At 40.3% G+C, this 17815-nt stretch overlaps 1 protein-coding gene and 1 long non-coding RNA gene across 8 annotated transcripts in view; one reads left to right on the forward strand and one right to left on the reverse strand.

Annotated features, from left to right (window-relative positions):
* Positions 1 to 5434, forward strand: part of LOC131114400 (uncharacterized) — a 19495-nt gene extending 14061 nt beyond the window's left edge. For both annotated transcript variants that reach the window (XR_009124243.2, XR_013628083.1), the window contains one exon: positions 4742 to 5434. This is a non-coding gene — a long non-coding RNA (uncharacterized LOC131114400). The remainder of the gene's footprint in view (positions 1 to 4741) is intronic.
* Positions 456 to 15622, reverse strand: cep170ab (centrosomal protein 170Ab). 6 transcript variants are annotated; one of them, XM_058059490.2, is made up of 19 exons: positions 15517 to 15622; positions 13369 to 13514; positions 13183 to 13272; positions 12343 to 12424; positions 12154 to 12209; positions 11713 to 11866; positions 11094 to 11222; positions 9874 to 10308; positions 9444 to 9811; positions 9045 to 9173; positions 8008 to 8137; positions 6477 to 7892; positions 6129 to 6363; positions 5063 to 5171; positions 4766 to 4927; positions 4221 to 4309; positions 3690 to 3783; positions 2157 to 2208; positions 456 to 1767 (listed from the first exon to the last, which is right to left on the reverse strand). In XM_058059490.2, the coding sequence occupies exons 2-19, from the start codon at positions 13471 to 13473 to the stop codon at positions 1562 to 1564; spliced, it is 4041 nt and encodes a 1346-aa protein (XP_057915473.2). In that variant the 5' UTR covers positions 13474 to 13514; positions 15517 to 15622; the 3' UTR covers positions 456 to 1561. The 6 variants fall into 6 exon arrangements, with proteins under 6 accessions (XP_057915473.2, XP_057916320.2, XP_057914705.2 ...); XM_058060337.2 differs by having other exon boundaries at positions 13369 to 13528; positions 15517 to 15618; XM_058058722.2 differs by having other exon boundaries at positions 13369 to 13511; positions 14937 to 15591.
* Between the last annotated feature and the right edge of the window lie 2193 nt (positions 15623 to 17815).

The raw sequence follows: 17815 nt of genomic DNA on the forward strand, positions 1-17815 counted from the left end.
AGCGAAGGTCATGATGTATGAAGCAAAAAAATTAAATACAACTACTATTTTTTGAATCACAAACATTGAATCGGGTCAAATTGACACCAACACCTAAGAGGATTAAAAGGTGGTCTGGAATGTTTAAAACAGTAGTGGAGCTACGTGGTGGCCAGTGGCCACCATTTGTCATTCTCCGGCCATCTCGACATTTCAGGTGTCAACTTATTACCACCCCTATGTGAGTAATGGTCTCACCTTGGCCGCCCCAATGACACATTTCGAGCTACAACACAACCCTCAACTGTCGGACACCGATTCCTCCGCTGTGCAACTCCAGCTCCAGCTTGAGTTCTGTGCTGTGTAGACCCAGGCTAAGGTCTTTTGAATAGAACCCATTCAGTCTCACCTTTTTAAAACGTACATTCTTATAAATAAAATGTGTGTTTGTTAAGTCACATTGTAAAAAGTAAAAATAAGATTATCATGCATTTTATTGGAAACAAGGCAAACAATACACAGGTATTGTGAACAACAACAGATCAACAATTATAACAAAATCACTACAAAGGAAAATAAATGTACAAACCATCCAAATAAAACTTTTCCAAATCATCAAGTGCTGATCACAAAACGCAGTTAGTAATCTTTAGTAAATTTGTTTGGCTAAAACGTATTCAGGTTATACATTCATGTGTAAACATTAGTAAGATGATACACTGTCCATCCCTCCTTTGCAGGACTTGGAGGTAGACCCTGTCTACAGTTTGCTGGCTCAAACACAACAAGTAGAAAATACTCTGACAGACTTTTTCCCTATAGACTGCAACTCTGCATACTTTTTGGTTAAAAGATCACCATAAAGGAATGTTTAAGGGGCATGTCCTGGTGTGTCGGATATTAATTGTGTTACACCAGCATCAAAATGTGCAAAGAAACATTTTTATGACCCTTTGACCATCTCATATGCAATGTGGGATTTCTATAATGATTGCTCGATCCAGGGCACTTGTGACAAAATATATGAGGAAGAGGAAAAGCCTTTCGAGAAGCTACATTTCACTTATTCATACACAGGTTGCTAATGAAGATTTTCACAATGAAAAGGCATGTTGTAGGTAGGGATTGAGTTTAGGTAAAGTTTTTTTTCACAGCAAATAAAGTTCTGCAAATCATTACTGAGACTGACCTTGGGAATGCCGACAATTGATGTCACGTATTTACAATTAGGTCTTGTCGTAGCAGATTTTTGACACCTTTGTATTTCTCTGTTACAGTATTTAATCATTTGCAAATCAATGACAAGTAGGCAAAGAAACGTTTATGAATCACACACATACAAGACTTTGGATAATAATATAGTGCAAAAAGATGAGTTTGTACTTAGCCAAGTCAGAGATGCATACAGATTTGGAACATTTAACTTACTTTGTCCAGTTATTTAAGGTTCTTAAATCAGGGGTGAGGCCACTTCTTCTCATTAAAAACCAAAATACTCAGTCAAAAAAGCATGTTTGTTTCCAGGGGATCCAACGTGTCTCCAATATAAAGAGTGCATTAATCAGACGCCTTAAAGGGTTAATTATCCAGAGGTCTTTTGGGAACCTTGTGACGGTCCGTGAGGTTCACTGGGCGCCACTTCATGCTTTGTGTCTGACGGTGCAATAGACGAAGCTTCTGCTTCTGCTTGCTGAGCTGCAGGACTCTTCTGGTCAGTCAAAGGGCTGGTTAGCCCCAAGCTGGTCAGGGCATCCAGAGTACCATCTGGGTCCACCATCATGTCAATGACTGTGAGAGCAAAAGAAATCAGAGTTCATATGCTTCCAAATTAGATCTTTGGCAAGGCTGCGTTCTGAATGGATGGGATCGACTAGACTCTGATTAGACAATACTCTGACAGCACATTACTGGAGGTCCTTGGGTTACAAACAAGTTCTGTTCCGAGACTGTGATGTCAATTTTTTCTGTGTAGTCGGACAATTCTCTGTCAACAAATCAATGGACGTTGTGTCTCGCTTCACCTTCCAAAGCGAACCACAGCATGTCATTGATTGTTGACTGTCAATTGTGGGCACTCTTACAATGAGAATACCGTAAATTTGAGCCAAATTGACTGGGGGATAAGGTTAGATAATAGCATCCTTCTACTAGAAATATTAAGTTAACCAAATCCATACCAAGCAGTTGTCTTTCCACTCTCTTCAAATCTTGAATAATTGTGGAAATCTCCTGGCAAAAAGAACATAGATCAAATTCAAACAGAGCTCATTTAATGTATTTTTTAGGCATGACCTGTGTACACTCATTCATACTCTATGAGCTCTTCCACAGTGCTCAAGACAATCTGGGGTTCATATGAGGCATCTGGACACAATTGATGACCGTGTCCATGAGTCAAGCAGTACCTCTGAGCACACCAGGAACTCATAAGTCTTTTTACCCCATCAGATACTGTATCTGGTATTTTCTCTTCTATTCTAAACAGGAGTGTAGCACAGCATCATTAAAGCTGGCCTCACACAATCGTAATACTGTCAACATGTTCGATGACTTCCTCTCAAAGTAATCCGATATTTTATGTTTACTACAGAGAATTACTCGAGCCATGACAAATTACATTTCATGCTGTGTTATTTTGTATTTATAACAAAGTACACAGCGAACAGTGTTTACTCTACCATTATATTATTGCGTGCCGAAGGAAGGTCAAGTTCATTTTATTGTATTTTATTTCGATTTTCTGTAAAGTCAGATTAAGTAATTTAAGGATACCTTTCAAATATAATTCAGTCTGTTTGTCTTTTAATTGGTGGATTTATTACGCTCTGGCAGTGTCAGAGAACGTTATTTATACTTTTCCCCTTTGCTTCTCACAGTACATCACTGTGGCGTGTTCAAGTACTGCTGAAAAAGTAAAAGAAAATGACGAATGAATGAAACAGACACAAATTAGATGACGACAACAACACCCAACACCATCACAAATACATTGCAGTCCTGTGGGAAAAAGACAACTATTTATTTCATGTATATTTATCTATACCAGGGGTCGGCAACCTTTACTATGAAAAGAGCCATTTTACCCAATGCCCACTGAAGAAAAATAGCCTGGAGCCGCAAAACATATATTATGTTTAAAACAACATTAGAGGGAATTTGGGGGTATCAAAGTAGTTCAGATAAGAAAAGACGAGTTGGAGTACTCTTGCTAGTTTTGGAGATAAACTTACATAAATGTATGTGTAAACTACTGTAAACGTAAAAACAAGTTCCCATGCCGCTGTTTTTAAATTATCTCGAATTTATTTTTTAGATTTGTAGGTAAGTATTACTTGTTTTTCTTCATGTACTGAACTGGATAGCAGTCAGAACTCACTCAGGATGCATTCATGGTCTCAGACAAAGTTGGATTTTTTAAAACTCATTACAAAAGACGTGCATTTTCCCCACTCGGGTGTTAAAAATATTCAAGCATCGCAAAGGGAGCCACAATAAAGAGGCTGAAGAGCCACATGCGGCTCTGGAGCCGCAGGTTGCTGACCCCTGATCTATACATATATACACATATTTATCTATATTGTACCTACCCCTAGCATGAATTTTCAATTCTGTGATTATCATATGTAACTGTTGAGGAGTGAATACACTCCAAATTGCACAGAAATTATTTTTTCTAAATCTTTAAAATTGTGAGCAGTTAGGACCATCACCTTGTTGGCGCTCTTCAGCAGTAAGGAGTCATGCTCCGCTTGAAGTTTGTTCTCAATCTCTTCCCATTTCCTGTCTTTGTCCTTGAAAAGTATCCTTTGGGTTGAAAGCAGCAAAATAGATTAATCAAACAAAACAATGTACATATACAGTAGATAAAAGGTTTTTGCACTTTTCTGCTTTGGCTTCGTCCTGTGGTTTTTCCCAGGGGCCCGTTGTCCTTAGCTCTTTGTGAATTATGTATATTGTTGTATAAGTTTATGTAAACAAGTTCCTTAGTGATTGTTGTGATATGGAAAGGGGATTAAATAAGATCTGGTTCTTTATACTCCTTTTCAGACATGTTGAATTGTAGAACTGTACATATAAGCTATAGTAACCTTGTATGCATGTTTGAAATTAATCAGATTAAAACTAAAACTAAATTACATTCCTGTATTTTAAAGGTTTCCTCAGTGTATCATATTAAAATGTTATACTGTGCTATACAAATAATTAAACGTTTTATGTTTCCGATGAATCGTGATGCTTACCTGATCTTGCTGGCTGTTTTGTCGACTGATTGACGTATCCTGGTTGAGAGTTGATTCACGGACGGTAGAAGTAAACTTTCTAGAATTGCCTGATGGGTGTAAAAAATTTTTTTTTATCACACTGTGAAAATAATATTGCAGATGTAAAAATGAGCTTTAAACTACCACTACAACTAAGCTCATGTTAAATCTAAATTATTACTTCTATTTATTCATTTTGCACCACTCATCACCAACGCATACAACTATTACACATACAGGTGCCTTGCTCAAAGGGACTGCTGCATACTCCAACAACTAATCTCAATTCCCAAATCTACTTTGTGGTTTACAAGCTGAGCTACTGCTGTCACATTTTATTGTGTATACAAAGTGCTCCCTCTAGTGGTCAGTTGATTTTAAATCATGCTACAAATGCAAACAGATTAACATCAGTGCCCTCCACTTCATAAATGTATTGTCTATTGAAATACTGCTTGTGATTGCATGTTGTGATTGATTGTTTTGCTGCCTGTCCAAAGTTGAAAAACATCACGGAAACTCACCTCGTCTCTGTTCCACGTCTGTCGGCGAATGGAGCGAGACCCCTGTGACGTACAAGATCTCGGTCTCAGTTCAACTGACGTCCCGTTACTTTCCAGGATGCTGTTATGATCTGTGGAGGGACCCCCTTTGTCCAAGCTGTCATCACAGCCGTGCTCCTTCAACTTGAACACAATAATACAGATTCAGGGTATTCCAATGATTTGATGGGGGGATCTGCCCCGTTTGCATTCGTATTACATACAGAGCATCTGAATCTGAATCAACTGTTGTTGTACTTTAAAATATTATGACAATACCAAGACTCCAGAATCAGTGGCTGCTGGGCTCACTGTGTCAATTTCACCAGCTACGTCGTGAATCTCTCGTGCAAGCATGGCGAGGTCTTTGGCCAGGTCCTGGCTGATCCTGTTGATTAAATACAAATGTCCAATGACGACTTCAATCAGTTTAATATACAGTCATCTCTCGCAATATCACAGTTCGATTATTGTTCCCTTGTGGTTTGCCATGGCATGTCTGACATGACAAGTGGGAAATTTTTGGCTTCTTATGTTTAGAAAAAATCAACATGAGGCTAATTGGTTAGCTCGCTCATTTGCTAGCAGGTGGCTATCTGGAGTACTTGCAGAATAGGAGTTGCAATGTAGTGTAAACAATTAATAACGGGACTGTAAAGACGACTTAGAGTGTTATTTCATGTCTGCAGGGCACTAATAATGTTAAAAATCAGATTTGTCATTAAATTTAATATATATTATATATTTATAATATATATTTAAATTTAATATAATTTAATATTATATATTTATAATATATATTTAAATTTAATATATGACTTTCTAAATACAGTATTTAACATTAGAACCCTCTAGACATGAAATAGCAGCACTATTGTCACCTTTACACTCCTATTATTCTTTGTTTACACCACATGGCAAAGGTTAAGGGATCACTGCGGGGACATATGAGATGGTTGTCGCTACCATAGCAAGCTACCAAGTTGACTACTTAGTTAAGAAAGTGTTTAAAATGGAGTGTGGACAAAGTAGGAAAGTCAAAAACCTACCACTTCCACATGGAATGAGAGAACTTTTTTTCTCTCTGTGACGTTGGACAGAACGTCATGTCTCATCAAAGTAACATTACTGATGCCTATTGACCAGAATACTACATATAACTTGTCTTGCAATATTTTTTTGTACTAATAACAGGCCATAGTCAACCGCAAAACAGCGATCATGTATGAATTAATTAAGAGTCCAATCCCGCTCTAACTGCTTGTGTTTGACTTTTATTACAAACAGTGGCTAGTATTACTGGGGGTTTGAAAGCATAGTACATTTTAAAATTGCCTTTCCGTACCTGGCTATTTCCTCACTGTGTGCTGTCCAGTCTCTCATATATTCATCCTGATCTCTAGACTGTGGCTTGAGTCCAGCGGGATTAGGAGGGGTTGGCCCCGAGCCTCCTAGCTGGGCCACCCGTGTGGATAGAACCAGCCGCGCCTGGCCCTGTTTGGACATATGGCGGTTGGAACCGTATTCATCCTCTGAGGTGGAAGCGTAGTCTACGGGCACACGGCGCCATCGAGTGCTGACTGTGGAAAGAACAAAAGGTATTACTTCACATTTATAACAGTGAAATGTAACGTTAATAATCATATATAAAATATAATTTGTGACAGATTAATTTTTTAATTTTTCTACTCACCTGCTGGTGTAACGTTCCCATGAGAAGAGGTGGCTTTACTTTTGTCTGGCAGCTTGGAGGCGCTGTTAGCCCTGGCCCTCGGTCCAGCGACTGAAGACACACTGCACCCTCTTAGTCCTTGTCGAATAGCAAACTCACCGACGGTACTTCTGGTTCCAAATCCTCTATTCCTGGTCACAGTGGCTTCAGAATCACTCTGTGCTGAAGGGGAGCCAACCCTTGGCCTCCTTGGCTGCGCCAGAGCTTCTATCCTAGACATTCCCCTTTTTGCCATCTCCGTTCTGGATGTGGAGCTGGTGGTTGAGGCCTCGGAGGCCACAGACATCCTGTCCAGATCGGCAGGTTCGGTGTCAGTTGAGTCACCAAGACGAGCTCTCCTCAGTATGGATGCCCGTGTGGGTCTTGGTTTTGGGACACTTGTAGTTTTACTGGCTGGAAGAGAAGCAGGGGGCTGGGTGCTCTTAGCCCTACTGGACTTGGTGCTGGCTCCCACTGTTGTGCTTCCTGCCTGGACTTTAGCACGTGAACCTCGGGTTTCCTGTGTGGATGCGGGCTGGGTGTCAGAGAGAAGTGAGTTCGAATTGACATCATCATCTGTGAGGTCCAGAGAGGTCCACGGCTGCTGAGGACCTGGTGTTCTGCTCTTAAGCTTCTTGTCTTGAGTCTCTCGACCAAAAGCTGGGCCTTTATTGTTGGAGCAGACCACGGTTTTCTCTTTTTGCTGCCCTACTAGAATCCGCCGCTTTTGAACCACTTTCCTAGCTCCATCCGCCTGACTGACGGTACTAGTTGTGTCCACGTCGGACTCGGGAGACATGGAACCTTCAATGGACTGACTTGGTGGATCGCCTTGGTCTGATGTGGTGCCCTCTAAAAATGCCGCAACTGCCTCAGAGTCTTTCTGTAGTGTGGCACCGTCAATGCCGGCCTCCCGACTCGGGGGTCTGTTCCCATCAATGCGAGGTATGAGCTCAATGGGTACGTTGGAACTCGGTTTCTCCACAGTGAAGCTCTCCTGTCTCAAAAAGGGTTTTCCGCTACTGTCCCTGATCTTCTCATCTTCATTTTTCCTCCTTTGCACCTCCTCCTTTCTTCTCTCTCCGCTAGTCTTTGGACGAGGGGGTAGCTTGGCCATTGCGCTCGTCTGGCTTGATCTCCCGTGACTACCGTCCTGTGACCTGGCTGACAAGGAGCGACTAGGGCTGCCATGACCAGGAGCGTTCTTCCCCCTCACAATCTTTTCAGCCTGGTTTTCTTTCTCTTGCAGTTCTGTGTCCTGCTTCTCCCCCATATCTGTGCACATCGGGGTCCGCCTTCCCTGCGCAACCTCCTCACCGGGCACCTGTGGCAGAGTTCTTCTTTTTCGTTCTTTTTGACCAGATGAGCCGAAGGAATGGCTGGATTCGCTTACGTCTGCTGATATTAGAATAATAAAACAATATAAGCTATTGGTGGCGTTGGTGTGAGCAAAAACTGGTTGAAATGCTTGCTAGCCACATAAATCTTTCTCGGTGACACTTAAGATCAGTACCTTTGTCGGTTACTAAACTGTGACTCTCGCCACCCGATCCCTCTGGGTCTGTCCGAATGTGGCTGGCAGCAAGAATAGCCCACTGCGAGACCCAGCGAGGACCACCCACCACAAGCTCCTCGGGCAGTACCTAGAAAAAGGCAGCATGTACCAGGATTACATAGCAAAATTATCTAAAATAAGAATGTAGACCTCTGCCCGGTTAATCAGTTCTCACTTGAGTTATACAAAAGATACAACAAAAAAGGTCAGTAAGGATAATTCATTATGCCGCCTACAGAGAACATACTAACTCTGTATTTCTTAAATCACAAATACTTAAACTTGCTGATATAGTTAATTTCCAAACAGCTAAAATAATGCATAAGGCTAAAAATAACCAATTACCTAAAAAAGTCATCCAATACTTCTCTACAAGAGAGGAGAAATATGATCTCAGGGAAGAACTACGTTTGAAACACTTCTATGCTAGGACTACGTTAAAAAGCCATAGCATTTCAGTATGTGGAATGAAACTATGGTCTTGAACCAGTCATGATGTGCTATATATATCACTATATTGACACTTACTATGGTACCCATTATGGCATTGGATGCTCATATCACTTCCTACTTCGGTACGAGGTGCATTATAAAAAAAAAAACAAAAAAAAACCTTAAACTGTATTATGGAAAGCAGGAAGTGAACAAATGTAACAGTTAGTGATTGTAAAAGCACCAGATGGAGGGGTAGGATTTAATAAGCTTTGCTTCTTCCTACTCCTTTTGGACATGTGGAACTGGGAACTGATTATGGGATGCACTCAATTGTAATCTGATGCATGTTCAAATGAAATAAAACCATTACCATTACCATTACCATTACCATTACCATTACCATTACCATTGGAGCCGAATCCATTTTCAACATCTTGGGTTATACTCATATGAGCCCACAAGCAAAACTAAAACAAAAATGTAAAAAACCCAGGAAAAATATAATAACGCAGAACAATACTTTTACACTTTCATGGTAATTAAAATGAGTGTTTTTGTACCTCTGTTTCCATGCATACAGGTTTTCCACTGTCTCTGGTATCAAATCTCTGGGAAGGGAGGGTCTCTCGCAGGTCTGTAACTCCCCCTCTGGACACACGCACGGTTTCCAGTTCATCTACACCAAATACCTGAAATATATATGAAAATAAAAATGGCCAATTGCAGTGAACAGTAATATAGGGTGTCCTGAAAAAATCGACATCATTTTGCAGGCCAATAATTTTGTCAATTGTTGAAATTTTCATACAATGATTATTTTTGTTCTGTTTTCCGGTCAGCGTTGAGCTGGACTTAGTAGTTTTCAAGATAATTGCTTTTAAAATGATGTGAAATATTTTGGGACACCTTGTACTTCAAACGATAGGACGTGAAAGTTGTTTTTTTTTTTTAATTCCAACCTTGTCAATCATTTTTCTAGCCTCTTCTTCTTCATGATCTCCATTTTCCAGTTCAATGGTGTATGTCCCTCTGTCACTACAGTCATCTCCGTGGTGGTAGCATTCATCACGACTACTCGGTGGATCTGGCACACCATGTTGCCTTTCCACAAAGCCGATTGCCACTTTTGTACTCGAAGACCTGCGACGGCGTGCGGGGCTTTCTTCCTCTGCAAAGAGTCCCTCTGGTACGTTAGCTCGCCCTTCCCTGATCTTCATTCCTGGTCCGCTCCAAAGCCCCCACGTGCGCTCCTCGAGAGCGGCAGCCCTGCGTTGCTCACCAAGTGCGTTCTCTGAGTCGCTTTGCGTTCCGTCCTCGTGTTTGCTGTCTGGCATATAAAACGTCATTTTTAGTCATATTTATACAGTCATTTGTGTCGCATGTACGCACCTTTCAGACTCCTCAGCTGAACAGGTACATCACTCTTCACACTTTCCCCGCCGTCTTCTGCAGCTGGTTCTTTGAGAGTCAAAGGCAGCTCATTTTGGGCCAGCCAATCTGCTACTTTGACCTCTGCTGCCACCATGGCTGTCTGAAGTGGACTCAGCTCCTCCCCCACTCCCTTTTTCGGGCGTGGTTTCGTATCTAGGCCCATTTTTGCCACTCGATCTTTGACCGTAACTTTGCCTGATGCTCCAGGATCGAATTCAATGGTGAAGGATGCATGCCCAGATGAAGTACCGACCTCTTGGTCTTGTGATGGGCCCTCAGCGCCAGCTTTACCTGCTGAGGGACCATCCTTGGTTGGGATTTCAAAGTAGCTTGGCTCCTGAGTCGAGGTTAGTTGCTGGGCAGACTTTGACTTGTCTGCAGTCTTCTTGGTGTCTGGTAGATATAAAACAATGAAATGCATTTAGTACTTAGTTTACCCTCTCAACTCTTTGCATACAATATGGTGATTACTAATAATTAGGCCTGTCAAAATGAACGTGTTAATAATAAGTTCACTGAAATTCTGTGTTGGTCAAAGATGACAGAATAAAAGTTGCATGTTGAAAGTGTCGCCAGAGTGAGAAAAGTGATAAAGTGTGTAAAAGAGTGTTTGTGTGTATGTCTATGTCAAGTGTTTGGGAGTGAAAGATAAACTATGAAGACCTAGTTCTAAAACTAACTGAGTTGTCAATATTCATTTCAGTTACTGTTGGGTGTTTTTGCAAACCTTTATTTGTAATTTTAGTCACAATTACGATTTGTGAGAAAGATAAACATTTGAATGATGGACAGTTTACCTTACTAATACCTACTTGTTGTACATTGTGTTTGTTTTTTATACATTGAGGACCATTTTGTGTTGAGATTTAAAAAAAAAGAAAATTAATGAAGCAAATTATCCAGTTTCATGTTGATACTTTAAAATGATCGATTAGTTATTATCAATAGCACTTCTATCAGTGATTAAATGCGTTATTTATGAGTTAACTACTACAGACAATATGTGATTAGTCACGATTAAATATTTTAATCTATCAACAGCACAAGTAAAAATCAATTAACCTGAAATAGTTTAAAAGGCAGGAAGTGAAACTTGACCCTGAATGTAAGCACCACTTATCATGAGATAATGTACATTAGTAAAAAAGTAAAAGATAATGTAAATAGTATTATTTTACCAGTTTGAGCTTTTTCACGCTTCAAATTCTTTTCTTCAGGCTTTCCAGGGTGGTGATCATCATCCCCATCTCCCCACCAGGCAGGTTGCCCATAAAGTGGCGTTCCCCTGTGTAACACCGCAACATCCCCTGGAGGAACACACACACGTGTCACTTGGGCTTGCAGAGGAGGGACAGCAAAAAGAACACAAGAAAGAAAAGTTGCGCGGTGCAGGTGAGTAGAGTGACGTGCACAGAACAGACAACATCGAAACAACAGCAGAAATGAAACTGGAGGAAAACATGGAGACATTCAACTGTTTCCTTGAAATACACAACCTCAATATACAGTAGCTAAGGGTGGTTAACTCACAGTCTGCACAGTAATGATTAGTTAATAGGTTACAACTATTGCCTGGCAACATGAAGATATCTCATGATGTTTCTCATTAAGAAGATAACAAGAAGGAGAAAATAATAATTCCACTACTTTCTACTCCTTTTTTGGACACGTTTAACTGTGAATTCCAATATAGCTTGGATGCATAATAAATGAAAGCATCACCATTACAATACGAGTGATACACATGGAATAACACTGAGATGTATCCATGGCACTTTATCTTTATTGATTACCAACCTGTCATCTTTTCCTCAACTCTGCTGGGCTCTGGGGGATTAGCAGAGGCTCCCTCGCACACAGGTACTGATGCCTCGGAGGTTTTGCCTTCTGATTTTGACGACTCGCCCTCTACAGGCCTCCTGAGCTGAAGCTGGCTACTGAACTTCTCGTGCTGACAGAGGAGAAACGAGTAGCTAGGTGAGCTGACAGTAGTCAAAAAAATACACCATTTGGAAATTCTGGAATATGTTTTGGGTAAAAATGTATGCATGAAAATACATCATTGTTTGTGAATATTCTCATCCATCCAGTTTATTGTAGTACAGAGGCTCAAGCTGTCCTATTTAGTCTTTAACTAAACAGGAGCATTCAATGAGTGCTGTGAATGGAACCTACCAATTAAGATACAAAGTCGTGATTTTGCCACATAATGTATAATATATATGCAGCTAGTCTCACCTTTAGGGCTTCCTCAGGAATAAGTAGCTCTCCACGAACCACAGTAAACAAGTTGGTATGTGGGACAAGTTAAGGCGAATGACAACGAGATGTTTGCATAGCGAGAAGCTTGTGGTAATGGCGTGATCTATAATGTAGAAGAGTGCCACTAATCATATTACAGTACTACACAAGAACACGCTCAAAGGATATCGTAACCAAACCTCAGTTTGTCATCGATCTTCAGCGTGACATATATTTGCTCCTGTATTCTCACATCATTGACAAAGGTCTGCAAGCAAAAACAAGGTTGCTGAGATAATATTACAGAATACAAACTATTTTGTTTCATGCTGAACCGAATATAACATAACATTCCTAAAAAAAAAAAACAGTCTGTAAAATGCAGGTTATATTATATTCGGGTCCGCTGGACAATTAGTGTGCACACACTCATTCGTCACGATCCACGCAAAGACAGGAAGTCCCACACAAGGCAGATATGGTTGTTCTGAATGCTTACAGCTGGGGGCGGAGCTGATTGGCGGAAGGGATCGTCATTCTAAAGCAAGTATTGGCCGATATCGATACTGTACTTTTTAACAGCTATGTAGTTGCTCTGTGTTTAGCCAAACTTGTTTTTAAACTTTGTCTACAGTAACATTTAGAACAAAATCAATGAAAATCTGTAGCTTTACATAATACTTCTGAAATATATACTATATTTGATTAAATATTTGTAGCTATAAATATTTGTAAATATTTGCTGGAGCTGTGTTTGGGCGAGAGGCGGGGTACACCCTGGACTTGTCACCAACCAATCACAGGGCACATATAGACAAACAACCATTCACACTCACATTCATACCTATGGACAATTTGGAGTCGTCAATTAGCCTAGCATGTTTTTGGAATGTGGAAGGAATCGAATCTCGATCTCCTGACTGTGTGGCCTACATGCTAACTACTCATCCACCGTGCGGCCCGAATTGAAGCCAACAATTGTACATTTAAATTTGATATAGCTAATCATTACAGACCAAAACTTACCCCATTTAAGCTCCCCAGGTCCTTAACTTTGTGTTCATCTGTATCTTCCTCGTAGTTGATGACAGCATGTTGCTTGTCGACACTGCGGGACTAAATCACACAAAATCCAGCCCATCACTGCCAACCATGCTCATCTCAATGCATCGGATTCCAATAAAGCCACAGCTCGGTGTAGTTCATTTTTACCTGAAGCATGAGTTCACAGTCGTCTCTCCCCACAAAGATCATCTCTCTGGGGAGACGATGGCGTGTCCCACCGCCACTCACCAAGAACCAAGATGTCAGACTCATATCTGCCCTTCAAGATCACCTTAGACCTTTATTGCATCCTGCTGAAAAAAGGGTACTGCAGATGTACAGTCATTCAGTGCATAGTATAATCAGGTCCAATACAAGTCTATGTCTAAGTACATTTGTTTGGTAATACTATGTACACTTGTGACCAAGCAAACATCAGCACACAATTTTTTCGATTAATCGATGGATTTTTTTAGTCAATTTATCTGAAACTTGTTGTGTCAATTGATCGTTTTAATATGAAGCAAACACCTGCAGTTAGTTGCTGGGTCTGCAACCTTTTACATTACACCATTTACATACATACACAAAAAACAATCGATTATCAAATTAGTTGCCGATTAATTGGATTAACCATCGATTAATCAACTAATTGTTTCAATTGTTGAAACAGAAGCTCTGTCTTCCCGAAAGGACTGTCTATACCGAGCGGTTCGGTTTTTTGTTGTTTATTTATGCAGTTACTATGTTTTAACGGTAGAAATTGAGTGTTTAATCAATAATTTAAATGGCTTGTGCAGTCATTTTGATGATACTGAAAACATGACATTTATTCAACGGTTCCTGTGGTGGACTCCAGGACTTAGTCCTGGGCCATCGGTGCCCTTTGCATTCCTAGGAAATAAAATGCACAATAAGATTAACTGTAATGTAAGTGTCATACAGTATATACTGTATATATGTACATATATCTATATATATACGTATTATATTTGATAATGACAATTTAAAAAACTACAGTGAACATTGGAAAAATTGCATTTCTTTCCTGTCCCACTTTTTAACTTTAGTTGGAATAGTCTACAAGTCGGCTGCACGGCGGTCGAGTGGTTAGCGTGCAGACATCACAGCTAGGAGACCAGGAGACCAGGGTTCAATTCCACCCTCAGCCATCTCTGTGTGCATGTTCTCCCCGTGCAAGCGTTGGTTTTCTCCGGGTACTCCGGTTTCCTCCCACATTCCAAAAACATGCTAGGTTAATTAACGACTCCAAATTGTCCATAGGTATGAATGTGAGTGTGAATGGTTGTTTGTCTATATGTGCCCTGTGAGTGGCCGACCACCAGTCCAGGGTGTACCCCACCTCTCGCCCAAAGACAGCTGGGATAGGCTCCAGCACCCCGCAACCCTCGTGAGGAAAAGCAGTAGAAAATGAATGAATTAGTCTACAAGTCACATGGTCCACAGTAAAAAGTAAATGAAACTAATTTTCTGACCAAACAAAAACCTCTTGTAGAATATTGTTTTCACCCCAAATAATAATTTAATGCAAAAAAATTCAACTTTTGTAAATCTCTGCACAAATATCACAATAACACACCGACTCAACACAGTCATACAGACTTGCTGCAATAGCATCACAACAGGCCTTGCTGACTCATGGCGGCAATAGTGGGCAATAATTCCGGACGTTTGGCCATACAGTAACCGAGACTCCTTTAAGAGTATCATCTCACCCCAACTTGACATCCTCCCTCCTCTTGGGAGGAATGTATTCCACAGTCTCAGTGCCGTGGCTTGAGCGGGTTGGTGTCCTGTTAGACGCTTGAGCACACATTTACATGCTCGGATGTGCTGAAAGTCGCCTTTGGAAATGACAACACACCAATTGTGCTCGCAGAGGAGGAGGCAGTTGACGGCCAGTCAGCCAATGACAGCGGCTTCAAATTAGCTCTGTGCTGGGCTAATTTCCGTAGAGAAACAAGCTATTCTAATAACCACATCAGATCGCCGATGCCACTGTTTATACGTGGCCGTGTTGTGCTATTTACACTACCATTAATTATGTTTAATCCGGAAACGATGTGTTGATCCCTACGCATAACCGCCAATGATTTACACTCGCTCTGGATAAGTCAGGCTCATTTAAAACAAATTAATCCGTCCGCGAACGTTGCCTGTTTGCCCGTTTATGGTTGACATTTAAGGCTAGCCTTCTCGTCATAGCGATGCTCATCTCAACACAATCCTTCCGGAGAAATGAGCCTCTCGCATCAGGACCAAAGGCAGGAAAACATTTGGAACCATTCGACTCACCAGCTGCTGTGAGGGGAATTATCATCCGCTATGTACTCGCTTTTTGGACCTTGGACCAAACTGGAGCTGCTGGTGCTTCTTTCTTTCAGCCGGCCGCCCAACCCCAGTAAACGTTGTGGCGTCTTGGCCTCACGATGGCGCTGTGTGCTCATGTTACTTGCAGAACATGATACGGTTACATAATACTACACAAGTGACAAACTCCGAGTGACCCATATACTACAACCTTATATTAAAGTGGTGCCATGTTTAAACAACAAATACCACATGGAATGGTTTATCAAATTGATTAAATACTATATACTTTTTAAAACTTGCTATTATCATCATCATTATTATCCCCTCTTACAAATATTTATTATAGATAAATTAGATCAAAGTCATCAACCATAAAATATTTGTAAAAACATAGATTTAATTATTTGAAAAATGTAATTAAAATGCCCCTTTATTGCGTGAAGATTTATATTTATTCACTGACAAGAACACTAGATGGCGCCAAAATATCAAGTAATACAATCATGCAAAATACATTTTTTTTTAAATTTTATGTTTTATATAATAATTGAATCTTTAGCCAATTCCACACGGTCTTAATGATGTTGGATGAATGTTTATATCTTCATTTGTTGTCTTCCGATGGTGAAAATGCCAAAGGTCCCTTATTTTTTTTCCAAATTCTGGATTATAGTATCTGGAATTATTCCATTATCTGGATCAGTCTTTGATATTTTGTAGAACTTTTTTTCAAGTGCCCTTACCATTTTTTGGTGGTATTTTATGCAAAATTGGTCCTATCTCACAATGTTAAAGAATCCTTGAAAAAATATTGTATCCAGACGGTGATCCGGATCGCCCCCAACAATTAATCAATTCATCCATATCACATTTCTGGCAATTCCCGACAGTTTCAACCAAAGTGAAAGCCAGCACAAACAAACAGGCAAACAAACGCCAGCAAAAATAATAATGAAAATAAACATATTGTGAAATAGTGGGTAGTGTGCAGGCCACACAGCTAGAAGACATGAGTTCGATTCCACCCTCGGCCATCTCTGTGTGGAGTTTGCATGTTCTCCCCGTGCATGCGTGGGTTTTCTCCGGGTACTCCGGTTTCCTCCCGCATTCCAAAAACATGCTAGGTTAATTGGCCACTCCAAATTGTCCATAGGTATGAATGTGAGTGTGAATGGTTGTTTGTCTATATGTGCCCTGTGATTGGCTGGCCACCAGTCCAGGGTGTACCCCGCCTCTCGCCCAAGGTCATCTGGGATTATCTCCAGCATACGTTTGCGACCTTAGTGAGGACAAGCAGCATAGAAAACGGATGGATGGAAGTAATTTAGCAACACTGTGTATCCTGTAACAAACCAGTTGCTTTACACTGTGGGTTTGCATAATGACTCCATAGGAATGCTTGCATGCAACTATCTTACATGAATAAAATATAGACTACATTATGACCAGAAATAAAAGAAATTAAAAAAATAAATCAACACTTGTAATTATGCTGATACAATATGGAACGTAAGCGTCCTCCAATAATCAATCCACTTTATATTTTGGATAATAACTGCATACTGTATATTAACAGTATATACAATAGCTTGCAATATATATTTGTATGCATTTCAATAGAGTGGAAGCATTATGGTTAGTGTCATTTGTTGTTTGTTCCAAAAGGCCCGATTCTAACCAAATCATTTTCCCATAATAAAGACAAAAATGTGAACACGAGAGGCGGGGTACACCCTGGACTGGTGGGCGACCAATCACAGGGCACATATAGACAAACAACCATTCACACTCACATTCATACCTATGGACAATTTGGAGTTGCTAATTAACCTAGCATGTTTTTGGAATGTGGGAGGAAACCGGAGTACCCGGAGAAAACCCACAAACTTCAAACAGAGGTGGCAGACGGTGGAATTGAACCCTGGTCTCCTAGCTGTGAGGTCTGCGCGCTAACCACTCGCCCACCGTGCCTCTAATAAGCTTGTCTTATACTGTTTGTTTACATATTTACAGGGCATGCATGCAATAATATTATATATACAATCATATACAATGGTTAGCACTGTACTTTATTTATTATGTACTATTTATATTGAGGGTTTTCATTATGACTGCTTGTATGCATTTTACATAAGGAAGTTTTTTTCAACACTTTCAGTTACTTAATAGAATTTATTTACACTGTTTGCATACTGTACAATAAAAATACATACAATTGGTATAAATATAGATTTTTTCATTATTCAACAATTACATTTGCTGTACAAGTATAACCAATAGA

Source organism: Doryrhamphus excisus, linkage group LG9 (assembly GCF_037039965.1).
Source record: "Doryrhamphus excisus strain RoL-2023G ecotype Guam linkage group LG9, RoL_Dexc_Guam_v1.1, whole genome shotgun sequence".
Lineage (NCBI taxonomy): Eukaryota > Metazoa > Chordata > Actinopteri > Syngnathiformes > Syngnathidae > Doryrhamphus > Doryrhamphus excisus.

Coding starts and splice junctions, on each gene's coding strand:
- cep170ab (XM_058059490.2), bottom strand. CDS start 13,473: ATGAGTCTGACATCTTGGTTCTTGGTGAGTGGCGGTGGGACACGCCAT. Junction 11,223..11,712: donor AGTTGAGGAAAAGATGACAG/GTTGGTAATCAA, acceptor GTGTTCCTCCAG/GGGATGTTGCGGTGTTACAC. Junction 4,928..5,062: donor CCACTGATTCTGGAGTCTTG/GTATTGTCATAA, acceptor ATTGTGTTCAAG/TTGAAGGAGCACGGCTGTGA.